Raw genomic sequence first — 21,353 nt, forward strand, 5'->3', positions numbered from 1 at the left:
AACATCTGAACTCTGAAGCATGAACTCTGTGTCAAAGATTCAAGTTGCAGTTATTTATATTTCCTATCACCTTAAATCTTCACTCAAAGACACTCAAGTATCTGTGACAGTGTGTATATAGATGTATCATATATAAGAGAGAAATATTGTTATTTTAATATGTTGGCATTACTAAATGTGGCTCAGTGCTTACATATATGTGTAAAAAGCAAATGTACGAGCTGTGATAACTGTGTCTGATAGAATGAAGAGTAGACTGATAAATGAAATATTCCTTTATTGGGTGAGAAAATCAGACCATGTCATAACTGCTTTAAGTCATACAGAATAGACATCAGAGCCTTAAACAGGCTGACGTCTGCTAAATGGGTCAAACTGGGCAGAAAGTCTACAAACACATAACATCCTTATAGAAAATGATGTAACACTATAGATCAACTTAGCTCAGAATATATAAAGAAAATAAACAATTACAGCAATATGATGCAACAAACACAGCAGTGCTACTGATCCAAAATACTCAAAGCTTCATAGAACTGAAACAAACATTTATTTTTAGCTCCATTCTGCTGCTGATACAGACTTTAGGTTTCTGAACATTAAACTTGTTGCTGCCTTTCATAGTGTGTAACTTGAAGGCCCTGAGTACTTTCTCCCACACTGAAAACACTGGAATGACAACATTATTTGAACATTACCTAATAAGACTGATTCAGGACAGACAGTTATGTTAAACTTTCCTAGCAGTCCTTCACAAACAGGGAACAGTCTGTCTATTCTCTCCATCTGTCAGCTGCTGCTGGCTCTTCCTCCTCCTCTTCCTCACACACTGCTGAGTTTGTCCTGGTGGATCATCAGGGCTGCAAAGCCTCACAGATGATGTGCAGCAGTGGCTCCCTCAGTCTGTCCTCACTCTGGACACTTGCAGTCGTCACACATGGAAATCAAATGTGTGATAAGGTGCAGGATTCAAACACAAGTGTGACTTATAAACACATGTTCATACTTTTATTCCACAATCAGAGAGAAAGAAACAGAGAGAGAGTGCAGGACCATAGCTGGACTCGCCATCGGGCATACCGGGCATTTGCCCGGTGGGCCGCTGGCGATTTTTTGCTTTTATGGGCCGATCGATTTTTTTTTTTTTTGGAAGGGTATAAATAATGAAAGGTGTTGGATTGGCCAATTGGTCATGATCGACTCTGGGCTGGACCAATTACAGCCGAGGAGGTCGGATGCACCCTCCCCCTTGTTTAGCAATCTTATAGATGAACTAAAGAAAATGGAGAACAAAAAAAGGAAAGGAGGTGCAGAAAAAATTAGGGCCAAAAAGAAACAAGCCCTTCAGGCAGACGCTGCCAAATGTGTAAAAATAACTGAATTGTTTGGCGGTAGCTGTGGCATAGCTTCCACAGATTTAGCAACATCAGCAAGTGGTGGAGGCCAGCAGGTGGATAAGGGAAAGGGGAGGCAAGAGGAGGAGAGACCCGAGGCCGCCACCGGTCATAGTGGCAGAGGAACTGAACTTCAGGTAAGAAGTTATGACCTGCTGTCTATCTGTGTCAGATATAAACCAAGTTTAGTTGTAGTTTGTTTTCGTTGTGCTGACTTTTTACAGTCGCTTAGAATAACTGGTACTAGCTAGCATGACGGAGTTTATATACTGCTGGGCGGGTGCTATGAAGTTACTGATAGTAAATTTTATTTTATGCTTAAGGTTAGTTTCTCAAACTCCTCAAAATCTTAACAAATTGTGCCAATCCTTACATGTTGCACCAGGCTGATTTATCATCAAAAGTGGAGAAGTCTGTGACAGAGGAGACAGAAGAGCAGCAGAGAGAGATGGAGCAAGAGAGAGAAATAAAAGAGCAGGAGATGGAGATGGAGAGATGACTTTATGTCATCCATGAGGGATGCATTTGACATATGTTTCACATATTATAGCCCAACAAGTTACTTATAGCAATTTAAATACGAGCAATCACTTTTTGGCAGACAATCACTTTTTGGCACAACACCGGCTATTTTTTGTGTTTCTTTTTATCACTCTGTAGCTGAGTTCAATTGAAAGCCTGCATGCGCTAGTACCTCTTGCCACAAGTTCCCAGAATCCTTTGCGGTTTTTACCCCTGAATGACGTCACATTTTTGGTGGGCCGGTCTCTAGTCAAAATGCCTGGGCCGATTTTTTGTCCCAGTTCAGCCCTGTGCAGGACAGACAGACAGGTGACAGTCTCAGGTGTACACACTGCTACACAACAGCACCAGAGAAGGAGGATTTAGTGTTTGTGTTATTACGAGTGCAAACAAGAAGAGTTCCCAGATGGTGCAGTGGACACATGTGTGACTGCTGTGATTAAAGCATCTTTCTTTCAGCTTAACGAGTGAACCGTCAGCTCGTTCAAACACACGTTAAAGTCCGTTTGGCTCGACACCACCGAACAGAGGCAGCAATATAACACAGCTAACATTAACAGTGCAGTGAATCCTGCTTGTGCCGTGATATTCAGGACTGCAAACAGCAAACAGCATCACTGACTTTCAGCTTGTTGTGTTTGTGGATAAATGACTGACTTTAATTATCCACAAAATCATCACATTCTCTGTAGGATTAAGGTCGACTATTGAACAGCGTATATTTTAAAGTAAAGGCTTTAAAACCAAGTAAACGCTGAAAGTACAAACATCACTAATGTCACATAACTTTGCCAACATGTGGCCAACAGGAATGTTTTAATGTTCTTCATTATTAAACATCTGCACATAAATAAGTGACATAATATTCAGTACTTACTTCTGAAAGTTTACTCTTCAGCTGCCCCTCTTCCGCCGTTTTCTTTCGGCAACATTATCCACACCCACCGCCGCGCCGTTCTCTCAGAACTGAAGAAACTTCTTGGATAAAACGTCTTCAAGAAATTTAAAGCAGTTCAGACGCTTTTCTTTCCCAGCTCCTCAGACTGTCCACCCTGTTAGCTTGGTTAAGCAGCCATGAAGAGTAGAAGGCCAAGTATGAGTTTCAAACAATAAACACATTTATTTTTAAACCCTGCAAATAAACAACATTAACATCAAAAGTTTTACATTTCCTAAATGTATCCCACAATCTGAATATAACACCCACTTCCCCACGTTTGATCCGCTGTGTTAAATATGATTAAGAACAGAATTCAATCATTTGCAAATCCTATAAACCAGTATTTTAAACAAAGTGAGAAAATGAAACATTTAAAGAAAAATATTAGCCCATTTTGAATTTGATGGCAGCATCCTCTCTCCAAAAACTAAAGGCTTTATGATGTTTAGTGCTGGACCATGTTGGTTAATGTGTAAACTCAACAGTTTCCATTTTGATTAACCTGACCAACATCTAACATAGAACACCTTTGAAGTGGACCTCGCAGCCTGTGGATAACTTCAAACACGTCGAGGTCTTCAGAGGCTGAACTTTGACCCAGCATCACAAGGAGCGCCATAAACACTTGTTACGGTTATTAGAAGGAACCCAGCCTTTAGACATCCCCACAACGACATCGTGACCAAGGGTCTGTTGCATGATTTTTAACATGGCTACAATGTGTCGTCTGCTGAGTCATCGTTTAATACAACAACGTACTGAAAGAGAGCATTCAGCATCTGACTGAGCTGGACTAACCTTCCCTTTCAAAAGTGAAAACTGCAACATAAAACTGGAATACAACCAACTTCTAATGAAATGTAACATTTTATAACATGAACACAGATTCCAGGTGAGCTGTGTCTTCCAGGACTGGATTTACCAGAACAGGTATGAGGATGGTGCCTGACGGGCATGTACGAGCTGGAGTGGATCCCAGCAGACACAGGGTGAGGAGACAGACGACCGTTCACGCTCACACTTATTCACCAGTTAACCTAACCCCACTACCTGAATGTGTGTGAACTGTGGGAGGAAGCCAGAGTCCCCTGAGAGGACCCACACAAACACGGGGAGAACATCCAACCTCCACAGAGACTCTCTCTGCACTAAAAGCACAAAATAAAAATCACACCGTCATGTAATTCAAGAAACTGGTCTTAAAAAACATTTAATCTAATATGTCCACATGGAGCCCGTGTTAAGGTCCGTACTGGGCTTCAGAACATCAAGTGAACAACGTCAGATGGGACCTGGGTGCGTTGTCTCCTGATAGAAAGTGCTGAGGATCAGAAGGACTCAGGGACAACACGATATCTGTCCAGCAGAGGGCGGCATTATTCCAAACGGCTCCATCCTAGAAACATGATGTGGAACAGCTGACCTGTAGATCTGCTCAAGAACAATCGTCACAGTCTGATCACAGTCAGTCCCACGTCTGCCATGTTCTCAGCTTCCTTTAGTACAGGTAGCTTTAATGATCATTTCAAGTGTGGTTGTTTCATGGAAACAGAGAGCAGACTGCAACATCTGTGACAGCCACCTCTAACACTCTGATGGACGTGTGGACAGCAATGCTGCCTGGAACAGTACCGATGTTTCAGGGCTGATGACGTTTTTGGGTGGGACATCTACATCCTGACATATCAAGGTTACTTTACTTTTACGTAAATTTGCGTTACAGAAAAATAATAGCGTTTGTCATCCCTTCACAAACACACACATCGATTTAAACCTGACAGACACATATTTGGAAAGTAGACGCGATGAATCAAATCAGAAAAACAGTTATTAGTTATTAAGTTTAGTGACGGCAGCAGGGACAAAGCTGCTTTTATAAGACTTTGTCCTGCATCATTCTCATGATAAAACAGACTCAATGGCCCCAAGATATTTATATGACTGCACTTGCTCAGGTTTGTCCGGATTTCAAACTGTTCTAAAAGTCTTTTGATTCAAATCTGGGGCTGTGTTATTGAAAGCAGCAGAGAAATCGATGAACTGAAGTCCTTTACTCTCTACATGTTTGACAATCAGGTGAAGTAGAATCAAAAGCGCGTCCTCCACTCCTCTGTTGGGCTCATGTGCAATCTGCATTGAATCAAGCTGAAGTTCAGTGTCTTCCATAATCACATTTCTGATGATTTGTTCAAAGACTGAGGTGAGGGCAGCAGGCCTGAAGTCGTTTAGAACTTTTGGACGACTAGATTTAGGACCAGGAACCACAACAGCTTCTTTCCCAAGAGAGGGCATGAACGATTTATTCAGAATAACGTAAAATATAGGACTGAGTTCTTGAGCACAAGTGTAGGAGCCATATGAGTTGTTCCTTTTTGTTTTGGATTAAGAGGGTTGGTTTAAATGCACACCTTGTATTGGTGCACGGGTGTGAGGCGTGACTCGTGGGCATGTTAGGTGATAAATGTGGTTGCACTCACCTGATGAGCAGAAAGGTCGGGTGAGCATGAGGGGAAACCTGTTGACCCCAGCTTGAGTCATTGTGATGCATTTTTGGCTGTAACTTGATGTATGTTTTATGCACTAATTGATGCCATAGGCCGATGTTGTAGTTTGGTGTAGTAATTGGTGTAATGCTTTGTGAGTTGCAGTCATTGTGTTTGTGCAGTCTGTGCATTTGTTTAATAGTTCGATGTGCTGATTTGTATAGTGGACAGTAACACGTGGAATTAAAGGAGCAAATAGTGCAGAAGTGCATCTCATGTGTTTGTTGTTGTCGTCATCAGCGTCCTCATGTTTAGCCTGCTGCGGCCATTTGCTGGAGGAGCCACAACAACTTGTCAACAGAAGAGTTTGTAGGTTTTATTGGATTATTTATATATAGTTTGATTGGTGAGAGTTTTATGGTTCGCTGTTGCCTTTTAGAGTAAGCCTGTGGCTTCACACAGCTGTTTCAATCAGGAGTCTTATTCCCCTGTTAGGTTTCAGCAGTTTCACCTGCATTAGGCGTTGTACTGATTTGCTTTCTATTGTGCATCAGGCGGCTGAAGCCATTGGCTTGGGAGTACCGCCGCAGTTTGTGTTTAAGACAGTTTGTCTTCCTCACAGCTGACGGTATGGAGGTGCATAAATACCCATCGCCAGTATGTACGGAAGACTAGGCTGGGTTAGCTAGGTTTAACAGGCAGATTAGTGGGGATGTTACTCCTGTTAATTGTGTGTGTCCAAGGTTTATTGAAAGGAACGTCATTAATTTGATGTGTTGGAATGAAGCTCTGTGGCATAGGTGCAGTTCAGCGTTTGGATTTTGTAATGTTTGAGTTATGAGTTATGTGAGTTATGCAAACAACAAAGTTTTTTGCAGCTGTTCACCTAAAAATGCAGCCAAGGCGTTTTTAAAATAAACATTTCAAACTATTTACAGAACAATCAGCTGTTCGGCATCAAATCTGATGCCACACAAATTATTTGTGCCACTGCAAAAAATAATTTCTGTCCACTATGAGATAAAGGAGAACAACAGCCTGATACCTGCAGGCCTGACAACAGCAGATGTATCACGCCACATCAGCCACGCCGCTTTGCTAGCTAAAACACATAAGGACGCTGTCATAGCCTGTCAACCATGTTGATTAGCTGCGTATATACACGAATGTGAATCGCATCATTGGCTGGACTATGGGATAAGGTGGCATCATTCTAATCGCATACAGGAGCAGCCGGACACTTACTGACTATTAACTACTCGATTTAAATCAAGACGCAACCTCTCGCGCTCTCTCTCTCTCTCTCTCTCACACACACACACACACACACACACACACACACACACACACACACACACACACACACACACACACACACACACACTCTTTCTAACAGCCATCTTCAAGATAAAACAAATCAAGCTCCAATAACTAGTGAAAAATGTAAAAACTCTCCAAGACATCTGGATTAACGTTAAATCCTAATAACTGTGAACTCTTTGCCATAAATGATAAACTGTAAGATTCCTGTTAAATCAGAAATAAGATATTTGGAAATTCATCTCACAAAGGACCAAAAAGTAAATCGGTCGTTGAACGTGGAGAAGAAACTAAAAGAATTCAAGACCAAACTGAACTCTGGGCTCTTGTCACGGTTCTGGGTCATTTTGACCCAGCATTTTCAGTTCTTATATTACTTTGTATTATGGTTTGTATCCCGATGCTTTTGTTTATTGGTATTCCATGTTTCTGTTATTCTTAGTGAGGGATTAGTTCTTAGGTTGTGTCTCGTGTTTAGTATAGGTTCAGTGTCAAGTCTGCGTCTGTTTCTTGTTTCCTGTTTTATTGTGAAGGGTTGTCTCATGTCAGTGGCTGTATCCCAATTCAGGGTCTGCAGCCTTAAAGTACGCATTTCAAGGCCGATTACGTCACAGCGGCGCGCCGAAGGCTGTCCCAATTCAAAGGCTGCTCCAAATGCGGCCATGAAATGCGTCCTTCATTTCCCTGAATTTTAAGGCTGTGGCAGTGTAGACTTCATGGCCCAACATATCCCAGAATGCATAGCGCGGCAGTGGGTGTGGATAATTTAGCCGAAAAATGGCATTAAGACGGATCTCCAATGTGCACTGGACGACAGGAGGGGGAAATCCTTGTGAAAGTGGCCAAAAGACACGAAAAAGGTTACGGCAAAAACAACTAATCATCCGTGTGGATACTAACTCACTCGCCTGGCTAGTGCGCTGCAGAGAGGACGTGAGTAACATCAGTTCTTTTAAGTGAAGGATGTTTTTGAAAATACTGAGAAAATGTCAGGAGGCGTTGGACAAATGGACATTTTTGATAATGGCAAAGAGGATTGAACAACATATGTGGTGAGAGATGAACAATATTGTCTGGCTAACAAAATAGAGGATGAGAGGAAAGTTGCTGTGTTCCTGAGTGTCATGGGAGGAAAAACATACAACTTGCTGCGCAGCATCAAACAAAAACTAAATGTGCAAAAGAGACCGAAAGCTGCATGAAGTAACTGAGAAAGACTCAAATGATTCTCAGGAGGATTTGGCATGCCTGGAGCTGTACACAATGCAAGAGAAAGACAATGATGCAATATGGCTCACACCAAAAATACAAGAGGTTGAGTTACAGATGGAACTGGACACTGGGTCTGCCCTCTCACTGATCTTATATGAAGATTACAGAGACAAATTCCCCAATCTGAAACTGAAACACACCTCAGTGAAACTGAAAACATACACAGGTGAAAGAATAACTCCTCTGGGAAAAGTGAAAGTGGAATATGAGAAAAAGAAACGCAACCTGGAACTTTATGTCAATGAGACTGGAACGAGGCCCGAGTGCACATTCTGTGGATGAAAGACTGAATCAGAAACTTAATAACCGTGCCCAGGTGATCAAAGATGGAATCAGCACCCTGAAAAATATTAAAGCACAGATCATACTGGAGGACAATGCAAAACCAAGATTTCACAAGGCACGTCCTGTACCTTATGCTTTATGCCCCAAAGTCGAAGCAGAGCTCCAGCGCTTGGAAGAGCAAGGAATACTCACCAAGGTGGAATGGTCAGATTGGGCTACACCAATAGTGTCAGTAAGCAAGAAAGCAAGTGACAGAGTGCAGATCTGTGGTGATTTTAAGGTTTCAGTGAACCCAGTTCTCCACATAGATCAGTACCCACTTCCGCGGATAGAAGACATATTCACAGCAGTCGCAGGTGGCAAACACTTTTCAAAAACTGACCTTGCCCAGGCTTATCTCCAGTTGGAAGTAGAAGAGACATCCAGGAAATATGTGGTGATAAACACTCACAAAGGCCTATATCAGTACAACAGGCTGGTATTTGGTATCGCCAGTGTCCCAGCAGTATGGCAACGTGCCATGGATCAGGTCCTACAAGGCATTCCAGGAACAGTGTTTTCTGGATGACATAATAGTCACTGGTGTTGATGAGGAGACTCATCTGGCTAACCTAACAGCAGTCCTGGCCAGGCTAGAAAAATATGGATTGAGAGCAAACAAAAACAAATGTGAGTTCTTCAAGGATGCCATTGAGTATTGTGGACACAAGATCGACAGACATGGGCTCCACAAAACCGAGGACAAAGTTGAAGCAGTCCTGAAGGCACCAGACACTAAAAATGTGAGTCAGCTACGTTCATTCTTGGGCTTAATTAATTATTACCACAAGTTTCTACCAAACCTTTCAACAGTCCTGCACCCGCTGAACTCTCTGCTGCAACAAAATGTCAAATGGAAATGGACAAAAAACTATGAAGAGGCATTTAATTTAGTTAAGTTAAGCAGCTCATTACATCAGAGGAGGTTCTGACACACTTTGACCCCAATCTACCACTTCGCCTCGCCTGTGATGCCTCACCATATGGCATTGGTGCCGTGCTATCTCACAAAATGCCTGATCGATCCGAACGACTACTTGCCTTTGCCTCAAGGTCCCTAAATGCAGCCGAGCACAACTATACGCAGATAGACAGAGAAACACTCAGTCTAGTGTGGGGAGTGAAGAAGTTTAATCAGTATTTATATGGACGACACTTCACCCTGATCACAGACCACCGACCGCTGGTGTCCATCTTTAACCCTCAGAAAGGTATTCCAACCATGGCTTGCGTACGCTTGCTTGGGCTTTGTTCCTGGGTGCGCACACCTACACCATTGAGTTCAAAGGGACAAAGCTACATGGAAATGCAGATGGACTTTCACGTCTTCCACACATGCAACCCACCGAAGAAATGACTGATCCAGCTACTGTGTTTCATGTTACACAAATGGAACCCCTACCTGTCACAAGTGCTCAGGTGAAAAGAGAAACGAGCCAAAACACAATCTTGTCAAACGATCTTACTGTGAATGGTTGGCCGTCCTGTAGTGACACTCAGTTCTCTGCGTACTCCACCCACAAAGACCAACTATCCGTTTGCCAAGGATGTGTCATGTGGGGAACTCGTGTCATCTGCCACCCAAACTACGTACAAAGGTACTGGACTCACTGCACGATGGACATTTGGGTGTTAAGATGAAAGGTCTTGCTAGAAGCTATGTTTGGTGGCCAGGCACTGATTGTGAAATGGAGAATATGGCTAAATCCTGCATTGTTTGCCAGCAGACGCTGCGCCAGCCTCAAACAGCACCTGTACACGCGTGGGAGTGGCCATCCGCTCCATGGCAACGCATTCATATAGACTATGCTGGCCCATTTATGGACCAAATGTTCCTGGTTGTGGTTGATGCCCACTCAAAGTGGCCAGAAATCTTCCCCGTAAAGCAAGCAACAGCTGCCAGCACGATCAATAGTCTTTGGTCACCGTTTGCACGCACAGGTCCGCCACAACAGCTCGTAAGTGACAATGGTCATCAGTTTACTGGAGAGGAGTTCCAGTGTTTCCTTGGGAGTAACGGCATACGACATATCACTTCAGCTCCCCATCATCCTGCAACAAAGCTGAACCAGCCAGTCGCACAGAGGGGAAACCGCTACAACAGAAAATTGACAATTTTTTTACTGTCTTACCACTCATGCAACAACTGGACACACACCTGCAATGCTCTTCATGGGATGAGATCTGAGATCACATCTAGATTTGCTGAAACCAGACATTCGCAAGGATGTCCAAGATAAACAGTCTTCCATGGTGGAAGCAACAAGAAACAAAACCAGGTTCTTCAATGTTGGACAAAGAGTTCTCGCCAGAGACTACAGAGACCCAAGTCAGAAATGGCATTCTGGCACGATTCGTTCACGGACCGGACCGCTGATATACACCATAAATGTTGGAGCCAAATTAGTCTGGCGTAGACATGTTGATCAGATTCTAGATGCAGAATGTCACGTGGTTCCAGAGCAACCTGAGAGGACACATCTACACCTCAAGATTCAGAAGAGTTTGCCCTCGCTTCACCACCTGAGGTTCAGGGTTTACGTGAAACCACCAATCTTCAAACACCTGAACTTTCCACACAGAGCACTATGGACTCTGACCAAACAGGCAGACGTTACCCTGAGAGAAATCGCAGAGCACCTCAGAGACTGAACTTATAGGTTTCCAGTTCATTTTGTAAGGAAAGCAGTTAAAATGTTTAAGAGGAAACAACCTACCTCTATGTTGTAAATCACTGAGTAGGTGTCATATTTCAGTTTAAGTACAATCTTATGCTTATGCATAAGCTTATGCTAGACGAGTCCAGAAGTACAGAAACCTTGTGTACAGCGTTGGAGATGGAGTTCTTCTCTTGAACATGAAACGTGGAAGGAAGGGAGGAAGACTTGATCCAGATTTTTCAGGACCCTACACCATTCAAGACATCGCTGGCAAATGTGTGAGATTAAAAAAAACACGGAAGGAGCAACTTTAAGAAATCACTACAGCATTGACCATATCAAGCCATACAGAAGAAGCCACCATGTAAATATCAGTGACAATTAAAAATACCCAACTCGCAGTCAGACGGTGAACAGCAGCACAGACCTGAAGATGCCTCCCTGCCATCCTACTGCTAACCCTCAGTGCCAGCAAAGTCCAGAGGATTCATTATGCACCCAAAACGGCTGACACAAGGAGTTTAATTGTGTTCCAGGACCAGAAACGCGTGAACAAGAACTTCCCTCCCAGAAACAAAGCTTAGAAAATGAAGGTGACATAGTGAACAACTCTTTTTGACCAGTTGGTCATTTGTTGCCAGTTTGGCGTTGCAACTTAATTGACTGTTGCATGACTTTGTTTGCATTTTGAAGTCTTCAACTCATATTGGATGTAAAGAAACGTGCAACGTGCACTGAGCTTGTGGAAGTCTGGAAATGGATCTGCCTGTCAGTAATTTTCTATTTTGCCCACCCGCTGTACCTTTCCTATTTCTCTGCGTGTAAATGCATGCCTATTGTATTGACTTTTTCCTGTTGTGGCCCGTTGGCCTTTACCAAGCTTATCCACTACAAATCTCATGCATGCCTGAGCTAACTTATCATATTTTTCTTTTAGTAAAGAGGCTATGGCGTGCAAAGGATACTGGGCGCTTGGAGGCAGCTGTTGGACCATACAAGTTATTGGATTCCTCTTTTCGAACACTGCAGGGGTCACGGTGGTTTCTGATGAGGTAAGAGAACTTATCATTATTGATTCTGATTTCGAGGTTCTGCTCCTTCTGAAGCATTTGCAGTGCAGAGACCATTAATAGTTTAAAATGTGCGGGTAGGTGGGGGGGGGGGGGGGGTTATATTGCAAAACTCTGATAAGGTTTCACCCATTCACTTCAACAGGAAAAAATGTTATCAACCACAACACAGATGTTGTGACATCTGTGACATCATAATACCCAGTTTCAGTATATGCAGAAAGAACCTTTATCAGCAATTCTATTCCTTTAGATGTTTTTGTGTACAGCACTCAAGCAGTTACTTCAAAAATTGTTGCTGTTGTTGTATAAACTCAGATTTTTCAAAACAGGTCATTGATGCATATCTGCACCGTGTTATTGAGAGACGAAAGGAAAGTAAGAAATGTCATTTACCTACTAATTTTGAAATTAAAAAAAAAAAACCTATTTACTGTTCTATAACATTTTTGTATACTTGTGCAGAATGCTGCACACTTGCTCTGTTCAGTAGTTGCAAGCTCGTTGTTTTCTGGGCAGTTCAGATGCCTCAACTGGTATGTTGAAAGCTCAGAAGTGGTCCAAACAGTTGACTCCTTTCTGTTGCTGAGGAAAGAGTTCGGTTCCTTTAAAGAAGACTATATTTGAAAACACCCTGAGACGCATGGTACCTAAGTAAATCCAAATTACTCTGCACTTCCAATCCCACAGATGAAGTTCCCAGTTGAAGACGTGGCTGTGCCCTGTGAACTTTGGTACACACTGGATTCTTGTGGTATGTGTTCATTTTGTTATTAATTTGCATAATTTGTTGTGAAGCAGTTTCTTGCACAAAGTGTTATTTTTAAATAAGTTTTCAGTGGCACAAACAATTGTAATTTTTAATTTAACTTTTTCTTTAGATTGTCAACATTTCTGCACAGAAAATACTGCTCATAGACCCCATGGGAATGAAGGTGTTTATGACAGGAAAATTCTGCGCAACTGGAGGTATGTATGATACTGAGGTGTTATTCTTAGATTAAAAAAAAAAATCTTGTTTCATTACAAACACTTTTGTTCAACTAGGAATTTTCTGAGGATGAGAGGGCATGAAGACACCATGGAGTGGCAGTTACAGACTATGCAACACAACAAGCGACAGGATTCCAGCAGTTGTGGAGTTTTACTGTTAAAGGTAACCCGTATTCAAATGATTCAGTTTCTTGTTAGCTAGAATTAAGACTTTAAGTGAATTTAAGTGAAGTGAAAGTTATTTCGGTCAACAACAACAAAGATGATCATTTTACATAGAAGTACTGTGGCTTATAATTATCCTATCCTTTACCTAATTAAGACTTTACATTCTAATTATGATCAATCTCACAGTTTGCAGAACACTACCTTGATTTTGGAGAGGTCAGTGAGGTGTCAACCACTACAGAGCCAGTTGTGCTGGAGCGAATGCAGATAGCTTGCACCCTACTTGAAAATCGAGGTAAGTCCAGTAAAGTCCTTATCACGTTAGTGCGTACTTCCAATTTAAATAGTGCTTTTCAAACAGCACAGTACAAATAGTGCTCTTCAAACACTTTCAGATAAGACCCTTCTCAAAGTCTAATTTAGACTAATTTTCCAGGAAGTATATTTGGAAAAAATGTACTATTATTTTTTAATTATTCAATAAATAATGTTTGATTAAAACCTAACTATGATTGTGTTTCAGGGAACGCTGAGGACTACTGCATTGTTTTCTCCATGTTAGATGCTAACGCTGACCGCAGCATGATTGAAATGGTAAAACAAAACAAAACAAAAGAAACACATAAGTCTTAGTATCATTACTTGCCAATCATAATTAAAATGTTGAGTAATAGTATTCACCAAACAGAATATGAGCCATTTATTTTTCCTTTCCAGGTGCAGTGTGAATCTTGCCAAAGATGGGCACATTTTGCATGTGAAAAATATAAAGAGAGCAACCAAGAATATAAATGCCAAAAATGTAGCCAGAGTCAGACAGAGACTGTGCAGAGACTGTAGAAGGACAGAGCAGCAGCAGAGCAGTCCAGATACACTGATGATCCTCTGTCAGATCCAGAGGGACACACAGGGATGATGCTGGACTCTACATTGTGTCTGACAGTGGAGCTGTTCTCAGAGCAGTTCACTCTGCAGCACTGACAGTCATCTGCACTTCTTCTCATTCCTCTGTCAGTCACTGCTGGATGAAGCTCTCCTCTCCACCTCCCAGTAACATGGCCCAGTCAGAGCGTCTCTACACACAAGCTGCTGCTGCTTCAACCTCTCTGGATCATCAGGACACAGCTCCTCCTCTCTCAGCACACACACCGCCCTGTTTACCATCATCACCTCCACCTGCAGAGAGAAGAAGGAAGAGCAGAGGAGATAAACGAGTGTTTCCAGAGACTCTTCATCAGCTGTCAGTCAGTGATGCAGTACATCCAGTATAAAGAGCAGCAGGGACTTCAGTGCTGGGACTGTACTAGGACTCATTGTTGCTTCACTTTTTCTAATCTTTGGATTTTTATTGAAGTTGATGAAAATGTTTTTCCCTCCTAGTTTGAGTTTGGACTTTCATTCATTAGAAGAACCTTGGTGTGTCCACTCTGAGCTCTGTAGGAACCCCAACAACAAGCCCAACAATCCAGATGGACGGTTCCAGCTGTTAACTGGAGGAATTCCATCCAAACATCTGCTCTCACTAAATTCTTCCTCACCTACAGACTGTGTTCTTCACTGCTTTAAACTTGGAAACGAATGCAGTCATTGGTCTGCGTGCTGCTTTGTTCAGAGAGCTGATTGGCTGTTGACAGTGTTTGATCAGAGTGTGTCAGCCGTTACTATGGTGACCATAAAGGTCAGAAACAGGAAGTGTTTGTGTCCAATCCTGAAGCCTGTCACCATTCTCCTCTCACAGCTTCACTGAGAAGCTGCAGCTTTACAGGAAACACTGGATCTTTGTTTCATACTGACTGTGTTTAGTACAATACTGCTGACAGCACCACCCACTCACTCCATCACTCTACTTACACCAGAGTCTCCAGTCTGTAGTCTGGACTCTGCTGAAGATCAAACAGCTGCTTCACGTCTGGATCCTTCAGGTTGTTTCCCCACAGCTCCAGCTGTCTCAGATGGGAGGGGTTGGACTTCAGTGCTGCTGCCAGATAATCACAGCTGATCTTTGACAAACCACAGCTCCCCAATCTGTATAAAGAATGAAAGATGTAAGTTTATTAGACAAAGTGTGAGCTTGAAATCATTCAGTGTTTCATCATCTGTTCAGAGCTGAAGAAGGTTCAGAATGTAGAAGTTTAGAAAATGGAAACTCCAAACAGCTGAAGCCAACAGGAAGCAGCTTCAAACAGGAAACTGTGCAGAGTTTCAGACTATATGTCCTGATGCAGCCAGTTGGATTTTGGAGATTTGAATCTCTGTTCTGTGACTAAGTCCTTGAATCATTTCTTCCAGTTGGTCCAACAAGACAGACTAAGTGTTGGACATGTGTTGTGGCTCCATCAGGGGAGCTTCTAAATGTGATGTGATGGCCCCTCTGGGTCTGTCAGGTCACAGCACTGAAGAGAGCTCAAACTGGGCACACAGTTGTTCCAGTCTGGACCAAAGACTCTATACTGGGACTGAGGGACTGCTTTGACTGCACCCACTGGGACTTTTTAAAGGCTCATGTTCTCACTTAGATCATCGATTTCTACTTACATTTCTTTCTGGGAAAAATGGGGATTACTTTGAAAACAGGAAGTATTTTCCCCAATAAGCAGCCCTGGATTAGTAAATCACTCCAACATGTTCTCAGGCAGAAGAAGCTGTCTTGTTATGAGGGAGAGAAGAAAAAGATTGAGGCACAGAAACTTGTTGAAAGAGAGATAAAGCAGCTAAAATCAGGTGTAAAAGTAAAGCAGAGGATGAGCTGAATAAAGGACACTCAAGGCTGGCTTGGACAGGAATGAAGTCCATGGTGGGGATGCAGGACAAGGAGCAAAGATGAATGTGATGCTGAATCAGCAGAAGACTTGGACTCATTTGATTCCAGCTTTGATATCATTGATTTCAATGAAGAGCTTTGTGATTGTAGCAAAGGGCTGGTAGCTCTGAGAGTCCCACTGATGAGGTGTTTGTGTGGAAATCTCTTAGTGGGACCACAGAGAGAAAAAGCCCTGGTCCTGATGCTGTGGGAGGGAAATGATTGAAGTGTGCTGTGAGGAACTGACTGGGAGATTTTCACACATTTTCCAGTCCTCCTTGGAACAACAGGAAGTTCCCAGCATATGGAAACAAAGGTTAAGTGTCCTATGGCACTCAGTGATGATGGTGCTGTGGCCCCACCACCTCCACCTCTTTGTAAAGGAACTAACTGTCATCTGGAGCTTCAAATGGAACTAAGACTTCCTCCACTAGGTGGCAGTGTCTGATGAGAAAGTGTTAGTGGAGCTGGCCTGGAGTCAGAAACAGGAAGATGCAGGATTTGGGCTGAAATGGGGGAAAGTGGTTCGCACTAGTGCCTTAAAGCAAGAAGGTTGTAGGTTGAAGCTTGTTGGCCTTTCTGTGGAGGTTGGATGTTCTCCCACAGTCCAATGAAATGCTGCTTAGGTTCATTGGTGCTTCTAAATTGGCTGTAGGTGTGGATGTGAGAGAGTGCTTCTCTGTCTCCCTCTGTTGGCCCTGTGATGGACTGCTCACCTGTGCAGGTGGACCACGCCTCTTGCCCTATGACAGCTAGGGCACAGGCTGCAGCCCTGTGAGCCTAAGCTGAATAAACAGTTAGCAAAAATGATCCATAGATGGCCTGAAATCCCCCAGTTAGCAGTTTGGTAGATAGCTATGACATGCTAATCCCATCCAGCAGCTGTATTCTACCTGTAAGCTGCTCCCTGCTGAGCCAAAGCACTTTTTCATATAGAAATTACAACCTTTAATAGAAACCTATTGGTCAGCATCTTATTAGCCTGCTGTTAGCTTCATTCCACAGAAAACTGAGAGAAACTAACAGAGTTGATAAAGAATAAAGAGAAATGTGCTGATTTAAAGCCTTTGAAGTGCTTCAGATGATCTCTGTCCACTTCTGTCCACTCATTCATTCATGTAAGCTTTCTAATGCAGCTTTGATCTTCACAGTCTGCTTCATGAAACTCATTCTAACCCTGAATGTCAGAGTGTTCCTCCTTCTCTTTCCCATCATTCATGCTGGCAGTGGAGGAGATTTGGATGTTGGACTGTGTTTTGGATGATGTGTGTATGTTTGTGTTGGACTGCTGTCTGTAAAGCAAACGCACATTTTGCTTTGGATTTCAGTGTCAGACAGACTTTAAGGTGGAATGAAGAGTTTGAGAGTTTCACAGGGAATTATCCAGTGGAGGATTTTTCTTCTTCTTTGAAGGTTTGAAATGTGAACATTGTTCTGCTGCAGTCAATGGACTAAACCAGAGAAGAAGAAAACAGACTTTACCATGAAGATCCTCAGTGTGGATCAGTATAATATCAGCCTGATGTCTGCAGTTTAGTGTCAGCACAACATTCACATCATATTCATCTCAGCACAACTAAAACATGCTGACTGACCCCAGAGTTTCAAGTCCACATCCTGGACTCTCCAGGAAACCACACAGATGCTTCACTCCTGAATCCTGCAGCTTGTTGTTGAAGCTCAGGTGCAGCTCTCTCAGATGGGAGGGGTTGGACTTCAGTGCTGCTGCCAGATAATCACAGCTGATCTCTGACAAACCACAGCTCATCAATCTGTATAAAGAATGAAAGATGTAAGTTTATTAGACAAAGTGTGAGCTTGAAATCATTCAGTGTTTCATCATCTGTTCAGAGCTGAAGAAGGTTCAGAATGTAGAAGTTTAGAAAATGGAAACTCCAAACAGCTGACAGAGTTCATACGCCTTTGTCAGGGTCAAATTCAAGCAAGACCATGTGAAAATTAAAACACATCATCCTAGGTGAACTTAAACACCTTTGTTCCCCTTTTGTTAAGACATAGAAAAGTACACCACACAAAAATACTGCAAAAGGAAACGGTCGCCTTATATACATAGTGTATAAACTCAAAATGCACATTTCACTTCAAATTAAGATTAAGGCTTTGAACAGATCACATAGTTCAGTTCAACATATAAGACTTTAAGAATGCACAAGCATCTACTTAAAATCTATTTAATTTATCATCCATGATATTATTTTGTACAATTCCAATGTATTTTGTTCATCTCCCTTAAATAAACAGGCAGTCTTAAAGTATGAAATATTCATATACAAACACATATAAATGTGTGTACTGTCTCAGTGGCTGATAGTACCCCACAGGCCTCAGTGTGAGCTTGAAGACATTTATAATGTTTAAGTAGTTTAATGTGCAGGTGCTGACGATAAACACATTTTGAATGAAAGCCGGGGAACTTTGGTAGCACAGAAACAAGTGGCTATTCTTTGTGACTATATGGATCACTCACAATACCATTATTTCACACAAAGGCACCAAATTAATACTCAAAAAAGCTGCAGCAATACACACAAATATAAACAGTACTTGGTGACAACTTTGCTTTTAGCCTTTAACCCTTCTTGACTACTTTTGATGTGGCCTCTATATTTTACCTTTAAAAACAGTTCATCTTGCCAATCTGTTATTTTCTCATTTTGACCAACTGTATCAGCACAATTTATCTAAATTCAGACAAAATTTAAAATACAAGTAGAAAGTGATATTTTGACTGTAAAAACCACACACATGTTTAACGAATCATCTTCATAACTTGAAATGCAAATAGAGATTGTACATTTTAAAAAATACGCACACGTTTTGCAAACAACAAAGTTATATGGTACTATTTACCAAAAAATGCAGCCAAGGCTCAGACGTTTTTCATATAATCATTTCAAACTATTTACAGAACAATCAGGTGTCAAACAATAGTTTGTGTCACTCTAACACATATGAGAACAGCACAGGGATAAACCTGCAGGTCTGACAGCAGGTGTGTCACTCAGCGTTTACACTGCAATCTGCCTTTGTTGGCTTTAAGGCAGCAACTGTGACGATCACTAGTAGAACTGACACACAAAACAAAACAACAGCTACACACTAAATACACAAGACAACAAACTAACTTGAGACCAAACACGGTAAACGTCACAAATCTCTCACGTATCAAAACTCTCTCTCTCTTTCGCTCACTCGCTCTCTCTTGCCGGTCACTCCTAAAACTTCCCCCTTTTGCTAAACAACCAAATGTCATGTTTCCATATCATTTTTGATTGGTCGACATGGTACATTTTCCCACCTATAGGGCTTTGGAGCGTGATGTCACGGGAGATGGGCCATGCCCCCTTCCGCCATGACAGTAGGCCAGCCAAAGGATACCATTTCAGCTATGGATCGTACGTGTTGTGTTGTCGGTTGCAACGTTAGATCACACGATCGTGAAGGCAAGAAGCTGGATAACGGGCTCTCTTTTCATCGTTTTCCATCCTGGAGGCAACGTGAGGGATCCCATGTATCCGATATTACTAAACAAAGACGTCAGGCTTGGATTGCAGCGGTGAGACGAGCGGATATCGAGTTCTCTGCAATCCCCAGCTTTTTGTTGGTTTGCTCACGGCATTTTCTTTCCGGTGAGTTCTAAATTAATTCATATCACTCTTGAAAGGCTTTTAGTGTTATTTTCAATGTGCTGAGGTCATAGATAATGAGATAAAACATGCTAATGTGTGATGCTGCAGAACCACATCATGTCGACTGAGTAGCTTATGATTTGGCATTATTGCAGGCAAACCAGCATATGAAATGGATGTAACAAATCCAGACTGGGCACCAACACTGCACATGGGGCATGACGACATACCTGTATCAGACTCGGACCGGCACTCAAGGCGTACGCAACGGAAGCGAAAAAGAGCACCCATCGGAGGTAAACAACCCCCCCCCCCTCTAAAAACATACTAAATTGCTATCACTGTACACTAATCCGCACATAACTTCCAGATGAATCACACACCTGTCATTGGAATATTGGTGTACATTTACCTTATGTCTAATTTTATCTTACAGGCTTTCGTTATGCAGCTGCAGAGTCTGAAGGTGTGCCCCGTGCAGAAGTGATTGATGAAGATCTGACAGAAGACCAACAGCAAAATCACAATGTCATGGAGGCAGTGGACAGCAGTTGTGTTGGACAAGTGGAGGTTGAGGTAGCAGCTGCAAATGTGGATATACTGAAGAAATGTAAACCTTTTAAAATGATGACAGATTACAAACTCTCAGCTGTGTCTGTAATCAAACCTCTGTAACTTTGCTTCACTTCAGCAGCATCAGCTCATGTTCACATGTTGATTCATGGTTTGCTTCAGTTTTTGATGGACTGCAGAATATTTTGAAGGTTATCTGCTATAAAAAGCCAGAACAGGAAAATCTGCTTCATATGTTTCTGTTTGATCCTCAGTGACTTTGACACAAAGGCCTCTGCTGTGATGATCACACCTCTGATCAAGTCTCACAGTGTCAGCTTTGTTTTTATACATATGGATATGTGCTGATAAATGATCAGAATTATAATATTTCCCACTGCCTGCTGTGTGCCGTGACCTTTGACCTGCTAAAGACAGTCAGCTGTGGATTATTCATTGTTGTGTCTGATACTTAGAACTGTGAGGAAGAACACTACACAGTTAATCAGGGTCCCCTCTCTCTGAATCAGGGAAGGTGGGCAGGCCGCGTGTGGGCCGCGGGCCATACGTTGAGTCTCACTGTTTGAAATGTGAACATTGTTCTGCTGCAGTCAATGGACTAAACCAGAGAAGAAGAAAACAGACTTTACCATGAAGATCCTCAGTGTGGATCAGTATAATATCAGCCTGATGTCTGCAGTTTAGTGTCAGCACAACTTTCACATCATATTCATCTCAGCACAACTAAAACATGCTGACTGACCTCAGAGTTTCAAGTCCACATCCTGGACTCTCCAGGAAACCACACAGATGCTTCACTCCTGAATCCTGCAGCTTGTTGTTGAAGCTCAGGTCCAGCTCTCTCAGATGGGAGGGGTTGGACTTCAGTGCTGCTGCCAGATAATCACAGCTGATCTCTGACAAACTACAGTCCATCAATCTGTATAAAGAATGAAAGATGTAAGTTTATTAGACAAAGTGTGAGCTTGAAATCATTCAGTGTTTCATCATCTGTTCAGAGCTGAAGAAGGTTCAGAATGTAGAAGTTTAGAAAATGGAAACTCCAAACAGCTGAAGCCAACAGGAAGCAGCTTCAAACAAACACAACAAGAGAAAAAACTCTGAATGTTTCACATTAAAGTCGTACATTTCTCATAAAAACAGGACAAAGACTTGAAAAAGTCGTGTTTTTCCTTCCAGGAACC

At 42.3% G+C, this 21,353-nt stretch overlaps 1 protein-coding gene and 1 long non-coding RNA gene across 2 annotated transcripts in view; both read right to left on the reverse strand.

The window, feature by feature from the left end:
- The window catches only part of LOC145425244 (ribonuclease inhibitor-like), a 206,948-nt gene extending 186,562 nt beyond the window's left edge, over positions 1-20,386 (reverse strand). Inside the window, exon 1 of the mRNA XM_080298274.1 lies at positions 17,542-20,386. Coding sequence (XP_080154400.1) covers positions 17,542-17,714 — 173 coding nt within the window. The 5' untranslated portion in view covers positions 17,715-20,386. The remainder of the gene's footprint in view (positions 1-17,541) is intronic.
- LOC145425330 (uncharacterized) lies at positions 13,832-17,529 on the reverse strand. The gene is made up of 2 exons (XR_013905997.1): positions 14,998-17,529; positions 13,832-14,322 (listed from the first exon to the last, which is right to left on the reverse strand). It is a non-coding gene; the product is annotated as an uncharacterized LOC145425330 (long non-coding RNA).
- Positions 20,387-21,353: the final 967 nt, after the last annotated feature.

This window comes from Astatotilapia calliptera, chromosome 3, assembly GCF_964374335.1.
Source record: "Astatotilapia calliptera chromosome 3, fAstCal68.1, whole genome shotgun sequence".
Taxonomy (NCBI): domain Eukaryota; kingdom Metazoa; phylum Chordata; class Actinopteri; order Cichliformes; family Cichlidae; genus Astatotilapia; species Astatotilapia calliptera.